Here is a 17,620-nt window from a genome sequence, read left to right on the forward strand (position 1 = left end):
AGCTATCTCCTGAACATAACTTCACACTTAATCTCCCACATTCTGTAGACATGCTGCTCAAAATGACACAAAAGAACAGGTTATTTCAAACAAAGGAGAGTAGTGGTTGAAGTTTTTATCCAAGACAAGGACTCTATATTAGTTTGTTAGGAATTTTATTATATGAAGAAATGTGCATATGCACATAAATGAGCCATTTGATGGAATCATAGACAAGATTTGGGAGACTTCAGAACTCGTGTAGGCCAATTAGTGGTAATATTTACAACATACTATTTTTAAAAGCTAAACTTGGTGACTTAACAATTGAGGGAATTTTTAACTATGGGCTTAACTCTTAAAATCAATTTCCCATCTGTAAGGAAGACATCTGCATTTGCGTAAGCAGCAATGAAGACTCATACAAAAATGCCAGTATCAAGTAGAAGTTCCTTTGCAGCTTCCTTTCTAGAACTGATTGCTTAATGGAGAAAGTGTCTGTTGCTGTCGTGTTCAACGCTTTGCAACCCCATGGACTGTAGCCCATCAGACTACAGCTCCATGGGACTTCCCAGGCAAGGATACTGGATAGGTTGCCATTATCTTCTCCAGGGGATCCTCCCAACTCAGGGATTGAACCCTGGTCTCTTGCACTGCAGGCAGATTCTTTACCATCTGAGCTACCACAGGAGCTCAGTGAAAGGGTTAGTCGCTCAGTCGTATCCAGTTCCGACCCTGTGGACTCAACTCAAAATTAACCCACCGCCTCAATCACAAAACCAGCTTCCCCCACAAAACACTTGCCTTGCATTTTTTTGGTAATCTCAAACCAATGAATATTCATGTTTCTCCCCAGCACTGCTTCTGGAGGAACCAGGAATAAATAGGGTAGAGGTTGGTGGTTTTGAGCTATGACAGCCCTGTTCCTCCCCAGACATTGAACTGCTTTTGAGAACATGCTGGGAGCTGAGGCATCAGAGGGGTCTAGTTTATCCACTACATTCATAGTTCCTCATAATCCTCATTTCCCTGTCTTGGGTGGATATCCACTGTGCCCTCCTTACCAGGTCCATGCTGGGCCCTGGTGCTGAGGGGCAGAAGTACTGGGATGGGCCTGGGTTTTGTTCCTTCTCAACACCAAAATTGAGTCAGGGCTTTTAATGAAGGCAGGTGAAGACAGAACAAATACTATGGGTTTTTAGCTAGTTTAAAAACCACGTACTAGGCAAAAGAAATACAAGTGGTTTTAAGTACAGCATAACTGGATCCCATTCATTTCCCACAATTGTACTAGTTTTATAATTTGTGAAGGAACGGGGTATAGAAACCTGAAAGCTGGTTAAGAGTAAAATGTAAACTACTTGATAATACATTCAGATCTTCAAATTTGTAAACTACACTAAAGTTTGTATTTTAACTTAAAAACCACCTTTAAGTTTGAAAAGAATGGCTCCCATCAATCTTTTAATATTGTAATTTGGTCTTTTATTGTTTTTCCCTTTCTCATTCTGCAGGGACACAAATTACTTAGCACCAAGATTAATGCAAATAAAAGCAGCTTTCTATGTTGTCACCACATCAGTGGTATGAGCTGAATAAACTCAGTATCAAATTGTACAAATTTACCTAAAGACATTTCAGTATGAGATTCTAAACTGCATATATGTTTTATAGGGGAAGTGCCACTGAATAGAACAATTTTTTTCCACTCACATACACATTTTACCCCTTTGCAATTTTAAACTAGGCCATTAGTTAAAATTAGTAGTTTACTTTATACCCCCACAAAACAAATTACAGGAACATTGGGAGGAAATGTTTCAAGCTCCAATAGGGGAAACATAGTACTAGGAGGTAGAGACTTGGCAAGTGATTAGGATAGGAGGGCAGGAACCCTCATGAATAGGATTCATGTCCTTATAAAAGGGAGCCCAGAAAGCACCCCCACCCCTGTGCCATGTGCGTACACAGCTAAAGGTCGCCTGCTACAAACTTTATGAGGGCTCTTGGGCATGCTTAACGTGCTCACTCCAGTCCTGTCCCGATTCTTTGCAACCCTATGGACTGTAGCTCACCAGGCTCCTCTATCCATGTGATTATCCGGGGAAGAATACTGGAGTGGGTTGCCATGCCCTCCTCTAGGGGATCTTCCTGACCCTGGGATTGGAATCTCCATCTCCTGCATTGGCAGGCACACTCTTTACCACTACCGTCCCCTGGGAAGCCCTAGACACCAAATCTGCTGACGCCTTGATCTTAAGACCTCCCAGCCTACAGAACTGAGAAATTTTGTTTATAAGCTACCCAATCTCTAGTATTTTGTTATAGTAGTCTGAAGGGGCTAAGACTGCTAAATAACTTTTACTGCAAAACCAGAACTATTCGACTTAAATTTGTTAACACCTTCTCACTAAATATATCTGTAGTCTGTTTCAACCACTTTTCAAACTATAAAATTTATTTATAATTTCCTTATATCACCCCTTAAAAAATTTAGCCATCTTCTTTACCAGTGTATTAACACTCCTCTTGGCTAAAAGAAAAAAAGTCTTCACAAGTTGAAAGTGCACCTGTATCTTAGTTTCTCTAAATGCTTTTTAAAAATCTAGCTATATATACCTGTATGTAAATTAAGTGTAACTTTCTCTAAATTCATAAGAACAAGGCATCAGTGCCAAAGAAAAATGGCTGGACGGGTTGTTTACAAGTTGTACATTCTTAAGAGATTTTGTGGTGGCAGTAAGAAGTCATCATGCCACTGCTTACTGAGTCAATAGGATTCTAAAGTTAGGTCCTCCCTTGTGTGAACCAAAGGATCCAAGAAATTGAGAACATGCCTCATTTTCTCCCCTTAGGATGGTAGCACCTTTCTCATCTATACTGTTTTATAAAATCATATATAACCTTTTAACAACTTTACATTTTCACACGTCTAAATACTGACCAGTTACTCATTACCACTTTTTCCTTTGTACTGTATGAGATAACCTTGGCTTTGTATAATGAAAAGGGAAAATCATGTTCTAGAATTTCTTATTGGAATAGACCTTATACACTATTGAGTAGAAGTTTGAATTTTAAAGTAAAAAACACATATGCTACAATAACTTCAAGCAAGTTTCAGATTCCAAAATCTCCATCTATTATTTTAACATTATATTTGCTTTGATTCAAGTATCCCATTTAGTATCAATATACTGATTTTGAAAACCAGTATACTGAAAATTTGAAAACCAAACAAGTGCCATTTTCCTTCATTGTAAATGTGGTAAGTCAAATGGTACTTTACAAAAACAGTTGGGAAATAAAAACATTCTAAGCTGTAAACTAAATCAGCTACACTTTTGCCCACAACCATTTCCATTCATAAGATGGGGAATTCCTCCCCTTAGAGGTAGTAGTGTTTTAGACTCTGCAAATTTCAAGAGGACATACAATTAGTATAAACATTTAGCCAGTGAAATGGAAAGTTAAAATCCATCTCCTAGTTACACATTCAAACATGAAAAACAATCACACACAAAGAGTCAAGACTTAAAAGGGGGGGGCCAAATTATTATTATTGTTTTAAAATTTGATTACAACCGATTTTGTTGGCATTAAAAATTTAAATTTGAATGGATATAAACCAAAAAACCAGAAATTAAGTTTGGTAAAAATGGGGATAGAAGTTTTCCAGTAATTACAGATTAGAAGGCAGAAATCAATTTAGAGAAACATAGACAAACCCTATGTTTACAATGATTGTGCCACAGATTTAACTTCAGTAGTGCATTAGTAAACTGTTCACATTGAGATCTTCACCTTGAGATTCAACAGCTGTTTCTTGAAAAAAAAATCTCAGTACCTTGTGCAAATAAATCGGTCTTATATGTGCCTTAGCACACTTAAAATTTCTCCACTGTATATATACAAAACACCTACCATTTGGGCAGGGCAAAATACATACTTTCATAACAAAACTATAATGTACCTCTCAAATATGAACAATATACACATAATACATGGTATACAGTATTTACAAAATATAAAATATAATACAAGCTGTTTGTAATTTTTTAAACTCATCTTCTGCCCTTGTATGTTACAAGGCAATTTTCCGTTTCTGTACCACTTCTTTTCAAGGAGTCCAGGGATTTTGGAAAAACTATGTTTTACATACATATTGAGATCTAAGTCTGAACTTTTAGGAGAGTTTTTAAGTGTACTGCCATCAACTCCCTATTTTGGTTGGAATTCTCGATGGTGGTTCCCATCCAGTGACTAGGAGGCTTTGGAAGAACACTAGGAGATGGTGGATCACTAAACTTTGCCCCAGCATAATTCTCCTTTTGGCTCACTTCAGTTAGAAATGATGATTTCTTCAAATGCTTATTTTTAATATTCTCAGTATTTTTAAAAGGCTTTTTTTCCTGCTTCTGAATTATATCAGATGAAACAGAATCCTGCCAAAAGTTATTTTCATTTCGTTTTGCAGAGGTGATCTTGGTTAGTGGTAAGTTATATTTGTTTTTCTGTCTGTTTATCTTTGGTTGTTCACACAAGGGTATACCATGAACAAGCTGGCCGTGGGGAATGGCAATTTTCTCCGATTTTCCCATCTTTGATTTTAAAACCTACAAAGACAAGGAACATAATAAAAGTGAATACAGTCTCATGATAAAAAAAGCAGTCATGAACCTCACCATATATCTAATATTTATTTTTTTAAAAAGTTCTGGACTTTCATTCACTGCCTTGATTAAATGTGCTTGCTGCACTTAAGCACTGATGTCCAAATATGCACACATCTAATTTTACCAGGAAAATAGTTAAATCACTGTTATCAGTGCAGTGTATGACCTGATTCTAAAACGTAAGGTAAAAGGCCCAAGGTAACCAAGTTCATCTTTCCGGGAAGAAGATAATGAGCTCTCTTCCAAACAAGTATGCCAACCTCTTCCTAACAAAAGTCAGTGTTTTTACAGTAGGAGTTTTCCAAGAGAAATTTTCAAATGCTTTGGCAGATTAGAAAGAAAAACTATGTTAACAGATACACTATCTACACCTCCTAAGACCGGTACCTTATAAAATATTTAAGAATAAAAATGTGAGGAGTGAGGAAATGTTTTGACAGTGGTTACTAAGTATATACATTAAAAATGATCTCCCAGCTTCTGAAAATAAAATTTCAGAAATTTAAATACTAAAAAAACTCTATCATCCTTTCCACTTTTATACATAATGGTAAAGGCGATTTCTGCCTGCCCCCTACTTTCTGTTTTAACAATTGCTTCAAGAACTTTATTGCCTTAATTCTAATCACTTTACTAACTCAAGTGATCACTTTACTGGAAGCGATTGAGAGGATGGAAAGGACAAGATAATCTATTAGATCACTGTCCTTTCAACCCTTGTAATGCCGTAGTGAAGGACACAAATAGAAAGCCAGAGCACAAGGTAACATAACCAAGTCAAACGTGGTAACTGCAACAATGAGCGCCCAGGTTTGAATATAGTTCCAGAAAAGGTACTCTTACTAAGAAACAAGTATAAAAACTCGTTTTTACATTATCACTAATGCTTCAGAAGAGCCATGGAAATGTAAAACGCTCAGTCGTGTCCCACTCTTTGTGACCCCACGGCCTGTAGCCGGACAGGCTCCTCTGTCCATGAGATTTCCCAGGCAAGAATACTGGAGTGAGTTGCCAGTCCCTTCTCCAGGGGGATCTTCCCGACCCAAGGACTGAACCCGAGTCTCTTGCACTACAGGCAGATTCTTTACCGTCTGAGCCACCAGGGAAGCCCATGGAATTGAAACAAGAACCTATACAAAATTTTTAGGACTCATGGCGGACAAATTTAATTTTTGCAAGGGCACAGCTAGATAAGCTGCAAGTCTCTTAAACATTCTTTCAACAAATGGCAGTAGCTTATTTTCATTATTATGAAAATCTTTGAAATTAAAGGGAAAATGTCTTATTGCGATGTAAACGTTACCTTAGCGACTTAATACCATCTAAGTTTTAATCAGTTTTATCCTAGTCCTTTAACAGCAACTGGGCATCATAACGTCAACTGATAACTTTTCTTTCGAAAATTTCATCCTTCTGGGCACAACACCACGTTCCATTAAGGAAGCCTGGCACAGGATACATAGTGGGGATGGTTAAACCGTAAATTCCGTTCACCTGATAAACAAAATTATCGCTTCAAAGAGACAACCCAACTCTACCGTCGCTCCTGCCAACTTCCGAAGTTTAAAAGTACAGCTAAGTAGGTCGGCCCGGCAAGGAGCTGCGCCCCAGTTGGACCGGCGCCCCACACCAGGCACCTCACAACTCAACAAAAAGCCAACGTAAGCGAGCGGCTGGCAGCCCACTGAGAACCCCACATAGGGAGGCGAGAGGCCGTAAGCGCGTCCCGACCGGTTTTGGCGCTACCAGCGGTAGGGAAGCCGCCGGCTGGCCCGCAACCCGGCCCTCCATCGCCGGCCGCTCGCCTCCTTCATGGGCGCCGGAGCGCTCTGCACGTAGCGCGCGCTGACGTCAGCTTCCCGCGGGCTGCTTCCCTCCCCCGCCCCCCGCGCGCCCGGAACGCCGAAACCCCCTGGAACGCCGCCAGCCTTCTAAATCCGGGCTGTTGCTGGGGCGCAGCGGCTTCTCTCATTGGCCGGCTCCCCGGAGCCAATCAGCGGTGCCAGCGCAGGCCTTCCCCCCTCCCCCCAGCAAGAAGGGAGCCGGCGTCACGGAAACTTCCCTCCCGAGTAAACAGCCGCCCCTCGCCCCGGCCCCCGCCCCCCCTCCCCGACCCCTCGGCGCAGGGCCCCCAAACCTCGGGGCCCGGCTGTGGCCGTATAGAGGCTGGAACGCCAACGGTTCCCCCTCCATCCCCCTCGCGGCCCTTACCTCTCTTCTGAACGAGGGTTGGCCGGGCGCCGCAGGCGGCAGCGGGCCAAGTAAAGGGCTCGCTTCCTCAGTTCGGGTGGCGGTCGTAGGAGCTGGGACCCAAGCGGCGGCCTGGGCCTGGTCCGGGACTTGCTGCGCTCCGCCAAGGCCCGTCGCGGGACTCCGCCCGCCCTCCAGGCTCGGCCGGTGCTGCTGGTACTGGTGGAAGCGGCTGGGGAGCTGCCCCGACGGGCTGGTCCGCACCTTCTTCTTTCGTCGCTTCTTTGGTGCCGCCCGAGGGGTGCCCCCCGCCGCGGCGAGGCTGCAGTTGGGAAGAGGTGCCGGGGCGCGAGGCTGGGGGGTCAGACAGGGACCGTCTCCCCCTAAGAAGTGAGGGAGGAAGAGAGTGGGAGGTAGCGCCCGGGGGTCCGGGATCCGGGGTAAAGGCGGCGGAGCAGTGGTAACCATCGGGAGGGCGCCGAAGTAACCGCGGGTGGAAAAGCCCATGGACGCAAGGCGGCCGCCTAGAACAAGCGGCTCCCGCTGTGGAACAGAAACGACGGTCATAGCGCTAAGCGGAAAAGTGGCTCTGCAGGAGTAGAAGGAGCTAGTGAGGCCACAGATCACAGGGCGGCGGCGGTGGCGGCTGCTGCTGCTAAGAGAGCCGGAGTGAATCGCGGACCATGGCTCGGGCGGTGGCGGCGCAGCAACAAATATCCTCAGCCTCCGCTCTGAGTGTTGTTATCCGAAGCTCCGCCCTGTGCCCGCCCACCTTCCTGAGAAAGCCCAATAAGAATGCGACAGAGCAGGTCACGCCCATCAGGCTCCGCCTCCACCGCCTGGAAGAGACACACACAAACAACCCGCTGCTGCAGCCAGGCACAAAGAGCGCGCACTGCGCAGGCGCTGCCAACGGGTTCTTTCGGGAAGAGTCGGTCCCGCGAACAATGAAGTTCCGTTTCAGCCCCACCTGCCCCACCCCCATCCTGACTCCTCCTTACTTATCCTTGCACTTTGCCCTGAAGGCATTGATCAGATAGCCAGATCTAGGCTGATTTGGGCGTTGGGGTTAGGGGCGGGAGCCAGGGGAAAGAATCGGAAAGCTTCAAGACCACTGACGCCTACTCCCCAGCCACTGACCTTGGGGAAGTATTTATTTCAAGCCCAACATAATAGCATTATTATTGTGTGGTTTTTTTAAAAATTATTTTAAGATTTCAGAGTACGTTGTAAGAGTTTCATTCTTCACAGTCGGAAAACCAGCCCACATTTATATTACATTTGATGAAGTGTGGCTCACGTTTTTTCATTAACCTGAGTGAGAAACGCTGCTCATTAGCCATGGTAATCGGAATAAAAATTAAGAGAGTGACTCCATGAAACTGACTTCTTAATATATAAAAAGTTCTCCATAATCCGTAATTGCGCATTGGAAATGTTACCGCTTTCCATACGGTGGGACTTTAGATCGCTAAACAGTGCTTCGTACTGAGAAGGAAGCAGAGGAGGAGAGCTGTGTCTCAAAGGGAGAAAGTGAAACATTGCTGCAACACACTGCATTTTACTTGCTCTGTGTTGATAGAAATTCGTCATCTCCCCGTACTGCGCTCACACACACAAAGAATTGTGGCTATTTATCTAGTACTTTTGTACCATGACCTGTTTTTTACATAAATTATCTCGTTTGAACCTCGAAAGAACTCTAAGGAATAGGTACTATATTTTATCGCTAGTTTACAGGAGAGAACATAGGCTTGAAAGTGAAAGTGAAGTCGCTCAGTGTCCGACTCTTTGCGACCCTAGGGACTGTAGCCCACCAGTCTTCTCCATCCAGGCAAGAATACTAGAAAGCGTTTCCCTTTTTTTCGCCAAGGGATCTTCCCGACCCAGGGATCGAACTCAGGTCTCTTGCCTTGCAGGCAGACTCTTTACCCTCTGAGCCATCAGGGAATCCTGAAAACAGGCTTAGAGAGACAAAAAGTACTTGTCAAATGCCATACAATAAGCAAGTTAACAGAATTTGAACTCCAGGTCAGGCAAGACTAAAATTTTAACACCATCGTACTGCTTGCAACACTAGATTATAGGTTATTAGAATACCGCAATAATCTTTTAACTTCTTTGTATCTTACCACCCTTTAACCAGTATTCTTCAGCTTTGTGTGCTTGAGAAGTATTTTGTGATTGATAGCAGAGTTGAACAGAGGCAATAGCCAGAATGATGCTTCCAAAAACTTTATATAAACTTTGTGAATGCTACATTTCATCATTTTTCATTGCTGGATTTCACGGGGTTTTTTTTTTTGCTGGATTTTACTCATTTTTGTGCTTCCAACACTTACTACGTAATAAGTGTTCATGATCATGGGATGAATAGGAATCATATACTTCCAGTCCTGTAAAAGATCTTGTTGTTGTTTAGTCACTAAATTGTGTCCAACTCTTTTAGCGACCTCATGGACTGTAGCCTATCAGGCTTCTCTGTCCATGGGATTTTCTAGGCAAGAATACTGGAGTGGGTTGCCACTTCCTTCTCCAAGGGATCTTTTCCATCCACGGGTGGAACCCATGTCTCTTGCATTGGCAGGCGGATTCTATACCACTGAGCCATCTGGGAATCCCTGTAAAAGATTTTGTTGTCAAAGATCTTAGAGAGCCTTTAATTGAAGTTCTCAGGTCTCTAAACTGAAGTTGGGTTTAAGATCCAAGTAAAAAATATAGCCTAGCAAGAGCTGGTGGAAAAGAGCCGGCAAAGATTGTAGAATGAGCTAATTGTTCTTTTGTTTTTGTAAGAGTTTCTACTTTTTCAAAGCACTTTTTCATCTATTATCATTTATTTCTTCACTCCTTTAAAGAAGATATTCTACTTGTAATGTAGATGTAAGTGATACATAAAGTCTCTAAAGATGAAGTGAGTGCTGAAGAGTTGATGCTTTTGAACTGTGGTTTTGGAGAAGACTCTTGAGAGTGCCTTGAACTGCAAGGAGATCAAACCAGTCAATACTAAAGGAAATCAGTCCTGAATATTCATTGCAAGGACTGATGCTGAAGCTGAAGCTCCAGTAGTTTGGCCACCTGATGCAAAGATGCTGACTCATTGAAAGAGACCCTGATGCTGGGAAAGATTGAAGGCAGGAGGAAAAGGAGATGACGACAGAGGATGAGATAGTTGGAGGGCATCAAGGACTCGATGGACACGAGTGTGAGCAAGCTCCAGGAGTTGTTGATGAACAGGGAAGCCTGGCATGCTGCAGTTCATGGGGCTGAAAAGAGTCGAACAAGACTGAGCAACTGAACTGAAAGATAAAGTAACTTGCCTCAGGGCCACATGTCCTGAGGTGTGTTGTTGTTCTGTCTTGTCTGACTCTTTTCGACACAATGGACTGCAGCACCCAAGCCTTCCTGTGCACTCTAGAATATTGGCACATTTTTTAGACTTTTAGACTCGCACATTAATTCAGTTCAGTTCAATTCAGTCGCTCAGTTTTGTCCGACTCTTTGCGACCCCATGAATCGCAGCACGCCAGGCCTCCCTGTCCATCACCAACTCCCGGAGTTCACTCAGACTCACGTCCCTCAAGTCAGTGGTGCCATCCAGCCATCTCATCCTACGTCGTCCCCTTCTCCTCCTGCCCCCCAATCCCTCCCAGCATCAGAGTCTTTTCCAATGAGTCAACTCTTCGCATGAGGTGGCCAAAGTACTGGAGTTTCAGCTTTAGCATCATTCCTTCCAAAGAAATCCCAGGGCTGATCTCCTTCAGAATGGACTGGTTGGATCTCCTTGCAGTCCAAGGGACTCTCAAGAGTCTTCTCCAATACCACAGTTCAAAAGCATAAACCCTTCGGCGTTCAGCCCTCTTCATAGTCCAACTCTCGCATCCATACATGACCACTGGAAAAACCATAGCCTTGACTAGATGGACCTTTGTTGGCAAAGTAATGTCTCTGCTTTTGAATATGCTATCTAGGTTGGTCATAACTTTCCTTCCAAGGAGTAAGCGTCTTTTAATTTCATGGCTGCAGTCACCATTTGCAGTGATTTTGGAGCCCCAAAAAATAAAGTCTGACACTGTTTCCACTGTTTCCCCATCTATTTCCCATGAAGTGATGTCATGATCTTTGTTTTCTGAATGTTGAGCTTTAAGCCAACTTTTTCACTCTCCACTTTCACTTTCATCAAGAGGCTTTTTAGTTCCTCTTCACTTTCTGCCATAAGGGGTGTCATCTGCATATCTGAGGTTATTGATATTTCTCCCGGCAATCTTGATTCCAGCTTGTGCTTCTTCCAGCCCAGTGTTTCTCATGATGTACTCTGCATATAAGTTAAATAAGCGGGGTGACAATATATAGCCTTGACCTACTCCTTTTCCTATTTGGAACCAGTCTGTTGTTCCATGTCCAGTTCTAACTGTTGCTTCCTGATCTGCATATAGGTTTCTCAAGAGGCAGGTCAGGTGGTCTGGTATTCCCATCTCTTGAAGAATTTTCCACAGTTTTTTGTGATCCACACAGTCAAAGGCTTTGGCATAGTCAATAAAGCAGAAATAGATGTTTTTCTGGAACTCTCTTGCTTTTTTGATGATCCAGCAGATGTTGGCAATTTGATCTCTGGTTCCTGTGCCTTTTCTAAAACCAGCTTGAACATCTGGAAGTTCACAGTTCACGTATTGCTAAAGCCTGGCTTGGAGAATTTTGAGCATTACTTTACTAGCATGTGAGATGAGTGCAATTGTGTGGTAGTTTGAGCATTCTTTGGCATTGCCTTTCTTTGGGATTGGAATGAAAACTGACCTTTTCCAGTCCTGTGGCCACTGCTGAGTTTTCCAAATTTGCTGGCATATTGAGTGCAACACTTTCACAGCATCATCTTCCAGGATTTGAAAGAGCTCAACTGGAATTCCATCACCTCCACTAGCTTTGTTCATAGTGATGCTTTCTAAGGCCCACTTGACTTCATATTCCAGGGTGTCTGGCTCTAGGTGAGTGATCACACCATCGTGATTATCTTGGTTGTGAAGATCTTTTTTGTACAGTTCTTCTATGTATTCCTGCCACCTCTTCTTAATATCTTCTGCTTCTGTTAGGTCCATACCATTTCGGTCCTTTATCAAGCCCATCTTTGCATGAAATGTTCCCTTGGTATCTCTAATTTTCTTGAAGAGATCTCTAGTCTTTCCCATTCTGTTGTTTTCCTATATTTCTTTGCATTGATCTCTGAGGAAGGCGTTCTTATCTCTCCTTGCTATTCTTTGGAACTCTGCATTCAGATGCTTATATTTTTCCTTTTCTCCTTTGCTTTTCGCTTCTCTTCTTTTCACAGCTATTTGTAAGGCCTCCCCAGACAGCCATTTTGCTTGTTTGCATTTCTTTTCCTTGGGGATGGTCTTGATCCCTGTCTCCTGTACAATGTCACGAACCTCCGTCCATAGTTCATCAGGCACTCTATCTATCAGATCTAGTCCGTTAAATCTATTTCTCACTTCCACTGTATAATCATAAGGGATTTGATTTAGGTCATACCTGAATGGTCTAGTGGTTTTTCCTACTTTCTACATTAATTAGACTTACTGATGTATTTTTCTGTTAGTAAACAGTGTTCTTGAGTATTACAGAACAGTTTTAAACATCAAAACAATTTGAAGAGAAAGGTAGAGGATCACAGAAAAGCAGCAGTTAGGACAAGCATTTTGTAGTTTTTCAAGGTTTGAGAAAATTACCTCTTAAAAAAAAAGAACACTGAATACATTGTTGTGTTTCTTCATTGCAAGAATTCACTCAGATTACCTAAAGTAATGAATAATCTGTTGTAATGATATGAACACAGTCATAAGAGAGATAAGAAAGTGTGAAGTCACTCAGTCGTGGTCCAACTCTGAGGCCCCATGGACTGTAGCCCACCAGGCTCCTCCATCCATGGAATTTTCCAGGCAAGAGTACTGGAGTGAGTTGCCATTTCCTTCTCCAGGGGATCTTCCTGACTGACCACATATCAGGCCTCATAGGATCCTAGGAAACCTTTATACCCAGAACTCATGGGAAGAAGAGGAATTACGGTATAGTGCCTAAAAGATCTGGAATGAAGAAACTCAAAATTTCTTCAGCATCCAGTGCAACCCTAGATAACTGGGTTTATTTTGTGACTCCTAAACAGAAGATGTTTGCTTGGTCTAATGTTCTGTCATCTCCATGATTTAACTACTCTGTGCTTTTGTATATTTCTTCCTCTACTATCACTGCCAGTTAACACACCATTTATCTGAAGTTCAAATTCCAGAGGGAAGCTGATTGGTCCAGTTTGGATTGGTTCTTACTGGACGATTGGATGATTCATCACCATCATCCTGGTTCAACAGAACTTTCTTACTAGATCAGATCTCCTCTGGGCCACTCCTGCCAAGAATGATGAGCCAGGATGGCGAGGCACTTTCTAAGGAACCATTTAGGACCAGTTTAGGAACTATGGGCATGACAAGCATTGATAGGCTCGGCCAACCCAGTATATTGCATAACCTATTTTCCAGGCACTACACATCCCTCTGTTTGGATGTATAATTTCCAGAAATTCAAGGGAAGTGAAAGAACTTATGGAAACTCTGGAAATCTCTGATTTTTCTGAGAAAGTTGGATTTCTAGCAACATTGTCCCATCATGCTTGCTGAAGCGACAATTGGCTAGAGCCGAATAGAGGCTGCCCTTTAAAAAGGCTGCCTGACTTTGATACTGGGAGAAAATAATAGCAATGAAACAACTGACTAAGAATTAATCTCCAAATTATACAAGCAGCTCATGCAGCTCAATACCAGAAAAACAAACTACCCAATCAAAAAGTGGGCCAAAGAACTAAACAGACATTTCTTCAAAGAAGACATACATATGGCTAATAAACACATGAAAAGATGCTCAACATCAATCATTATTAGAGAAATGCAAATCACAACCATAATGTGGTATCATCTCATGCTGGTCAGAATGGCCACCATCAAAAAGTCTATGAACAATAAATGCTAGAGAGGATGTGGAGAAAAGGGAACCCTCTTACACTGTTGATGGGAATACAAATCGATACAGCCACTATGGAGAACAGTGTGGAGATTCCTTAAAAAATTGCAAATAGAACTGCCATATGACCCAGCAATCCCACTGCTGGGCATACACACCGAAGGAAACCAGAATTGAAAGAGACACATGTACCCCAATGTTTATTGCAGCATTGTTTACGATAGCTAGGACATGGAAGCAACTTAGATGTCCATTGGCAGATAAGAAAGTGTGGTACATATACACAATGGAATATTACTCAGCTATAAAAAGGAATGAGTTTGACTCCATTCTAATGAGGCAGATTAAACTGGAGCCCATTATACAGAGTGAAGTAAGTCAGAAAGAGAAACACCATTACAGTATATTAATGCACATATATGGAATTTAGAAAGACATTAACAACAATCCTATATGCAAGGCAGCAAAAGAGACACAGATGTAAAGAACAGACTTTTGGACTATGTGAGAGAAGGCGAGGGTGGGAGGATTTGAGAGAATAGCATTGAAACAAGTATATTACCATATGTAAAGTAGATGACCAGTACAAGTTAGATGCATGAAGCAGGGCACTCAAAGCCAATGCTCTGGGACAGCCCAGAGGGATAAGGTGTGGAGGGAGGTTGGGGGGAGTTCAGGATCGGGGGACACGTGTGCACCCATGGCTGATTCATGTCAATGTATGGCAGAAGCCGTCACAATATTGTAAAGTAATTATCCTCCAATTAAAACAAATAAATTTAAAAAAAAAAAAAAAAAAAAACAGGGGCTCTATAACAACCTAGAGGGGTGGGTTAGGGAGGGAGATGAGAGGAAGGCTCAAGAGGGAGGGGACATACGTACTCCTATGTCTGATTCATGTTGATGTTTGGCAGAAACCAACGAAGTTCTGTAAAGCGATTATCCTTCAATTAAAAAAATAAAAGCCTGCTTGTTCTCATCCTGAGCATTTCACTCCTTTACTTCCCTGACTCTTTAGGCAAAAAAGCTTGATGTTCCTCTAAAAACAGATTGGAGGCAGTGAGGCAAATGGCAATAACTTACCTGTGAGGCACCTGAGGACTTGGACTAAGATAGTTCAAAGGAAATGGAAAGGTAGACATGGAAATAAAAGCCTGAGACCTGGTGACTGAGTGCGGAGACCAGACATGGTGGAGAGGATGAGGAAGAGGAGAGGTAAGGAGAAGGGAGAGTGGACAGGATGCTCCCTGACTTTCTAATCTGGTTGATTTGGAGAGAAATAGTAGCTTGACAGGACTGTGAAAATCCAGAGGAGCAATTTGAGGAGAAAATATGATCGTTTGGGTTTAGTAAGGTTTTATTTTTTATGTTCTTCCTTTTAAAGCCAAATGAAATAAAATTTTTGTTTTATTTCTCATAAACAAAAGAACCCAAAATAATTAAGGTGGTTTTTTTTTTTAATTTGCCTATGAACCCCTTATAGAAAAAGTGTTCTTACTTTTGTTCGTAAAAACATGAAAATCCACTTTTTAAATCAAGCTGGTGATCTTTGCTTATTTCATTTGACATTTCCAGAAAATACTTAAGCTACTTCCAGAAAACTTAAAATAAATTAAGGAAAATGAATAGAAATACACCCTGTCAAATTGCCTTTATTTTTCAGGTCCCCGAACAGTCAATTCAATCTTATCCTAGTCAGCTAAAATTCCATGAAAAAAATTGCATATCTCATTTCTATGAAATAGTGCAATGCCTCAATTTTTACTGTATTTGAACTTAGGGTGAGATCAGTTCAGTTAGTTCAGCCACTCAGTCGTGTCCGACTCTTTGTGACCCCATGAACCACAGCACGCCAGGCCTCTCTGTCCATCACCAACTCCCAGAGTCCACCCAAACTCATGTCCATTGAGTTGGTGATGCCATCCAACCATCTCATCCTCTGTCGTCCCCTTCTCCTCCTGCCCTCAATCTTTCCTAGTATCAGGGTCTTTTCCAATGAGTGAGTTCTTCGCATCAGGTGGCCAAAGTATTGGAGTTTCAGCTTCAAAATCAGTCCTACCAATGAACACCCAGGACTGATCTCCTTTAGGATGGACTGGTTGGATCTCCTTGCAGGCCAAGGGACTCTCAAGAGTCTTCTCCAACACCACAGTTCAAAAGCATCAATTCTTTGGTGCTCAGCTTTCTTTATAGTCCAACTCTCACATCCATACATGACCACTGGAAAAACCATAGCCTTGACTAGACAGACCTTGTTGGCAAAGTAATGTCTCTGCTTTTGAATATGCTGTCTAGGTTGGTCATAACTTTCCTTCCAAGGAGTAAGCGTCTTTTAATTTTATGGCTGCAATCACCATCTGCAGTGATTTTGGAGCCCAGAAAAATAAAGTCTGACACTGTTTCCACTGTTTCCCCATCTATTTGCCATGAAGTGATGGGACCGGATGCCATGATCTTAGTTTTCTGAATGTTGAGCTTTAAGCCAACTTTTTCACTCTCCTCTTTCACTTTCATCAAGAGGCTCTTTAGTTCTTCTTCACTTTCTGCCATAAGGGTGGTGTCATCTGCATATCTGAGGTTATTGATATTTCTCCCAGCAATCTTGATTCCCTTAGGGTGAGATAATAAAATAGAATTTCAGACTCAAAGCCTCTTTCAACTATGTGATGGTAAAAGGTTCCAAAATGAATCTTTGTTTTAAAGAAATGCTCTTGATTTTCAGGTCTAAGTTGGATCGTGTAGAGTTTTTTTGTTTTTTTTTTTTGTAGTTTGTAACCCTAGAGCACAGAAAAGAAAAATGAAGTTTGGCCAATTATTTTTCTATTAATTTTTCCTAAGAAAGAAGATTTTCCATGTCCTTACCATATCCAAAAAGATTTAAGATTTGTCCAAAGCAACCAAACCAGAATTGCCTGAGTTATCTTTACTGTGTCCTTATTCCATCCTTGGAAATTTAAGATTTGTATAAGAAAATGAAACTGACCATCCCTGAGTTATATCTTTTTTTTTTTCTTTTTACATTGATGAACACAGAGAGGAAGACCAAAGCAATGTTTGAATTGCAGAGCCAAAGAAAAGCACAGAGAAACTCAGAATGAAGCTGTGATATTGATATTTTACCAAGTTTTCTCTGAGATATTGATTATGACTTGCAGCCAAGTATGACTCATTGCTATAATCTAAAATGATGTCATCAGCCTTTTGAATTTCAGGAGAGAGATGAGAGTGATCTTTCGGCAAAATTAGTAAGTTAAGCATATTACAGTTATTCTGCATGTATACAAGTGCATATGTGATTAGCTTAAATACTGACAGCAAAGATTCTTTAAGAGATATCCCAGCCAGATCATCTCATAAAGATGTTCACTAGCCAGTAATTCATGCCATGTACACTGAGTTTACCGTCCGCTTCTTTTGCTATACCCTATGTGAAGAGTTGACTCATTGGAAAAGACTCTGATGCTGGGAGGGATTGGGGGCAGGAGGAGAAGGGGACGACAGAGGATGAGATGACTGGATGGCATCACTGACTCGATGGACATGAATCTGAGTGAACTCCGGGAGTTGGTGATGGACAGGGAGGCCTGGCGTGCTGCGATTCATGGGGTCGCAAAGAGTCGGACACGACTGAGCGACTGACCTGACCTGATCCGAAAGTGCAAGCAGTCAGGCAAGGATCACCAGAGAAACAAACAAGCGGGAATAAAAGGAACTTGCAGGACATAGAAAACTTAGAAGAAATTTTAAAAATTATTTTTGGTTGTGCTGGGTCTTTG

The 17,620-nt window shown here is 42.1% G+C and overlaps 1 protein-coding gene across 1 annotated transcript; it reads right to left on the reverse strand.

Moving 5' to 3' along the window:
* Positions 1–3,513: 3,513 nt before the first annotated feature.
* Positions 3,514–7,559, reverse strand: PNRC1 (proline rich nuclear receptor coactivator 1). Its single transcript, XM_070376611.1, has 2 exons — positions 6,867–7,559; positions 3,514–4,595 (listed from the first exon to the last, which is right to left on the reverse strand). Exons 1-2 carry the CDS (start codon positions 7,410–7,412, stop codon positions 4,152–4,154), a joined length of 990 nt encoding a protein of 329 aa, XP_070232712.1. The 5' UTR covers positions 7,413–7,559; the 3' UTR covers positions 3,514–4,151.
* Between the last annotated feature and the right edge of the window lie 10,061 nt (positions 7,560–17,620).

Source organism: Bos mutus, chromosome 9 (genome assembly GCF_027580195.1).
Source record: "Bos mutus isolate GX-2022 chromosome 9, NWIPB_WYAK_1.1, whole genome shotgun sequence".
NCBI lineage: Eukaryota > Metazoa > Chordata > Mammalia > Artiodactyla > Bovidae > Bos > Bos mutus.

Bases quoted from the DNA above. Each gene is read 5' to 3' on its own strand.
- PNRC1 (XM_070376611.1), bottom strand. From the start codon at position 7,412: ATGACCGTCGTTTCTGTTCCACAGCGGGAGCCGCTTGTTCTAGGCGGC. The intron at 4,596-6,866 runs GTAAGGGCCGCG...TTGTCTTTGTAG, and splicing joins AACCCTCGTTCAGAAGAGAG to GTTTTAAAATCAAAGATGGG.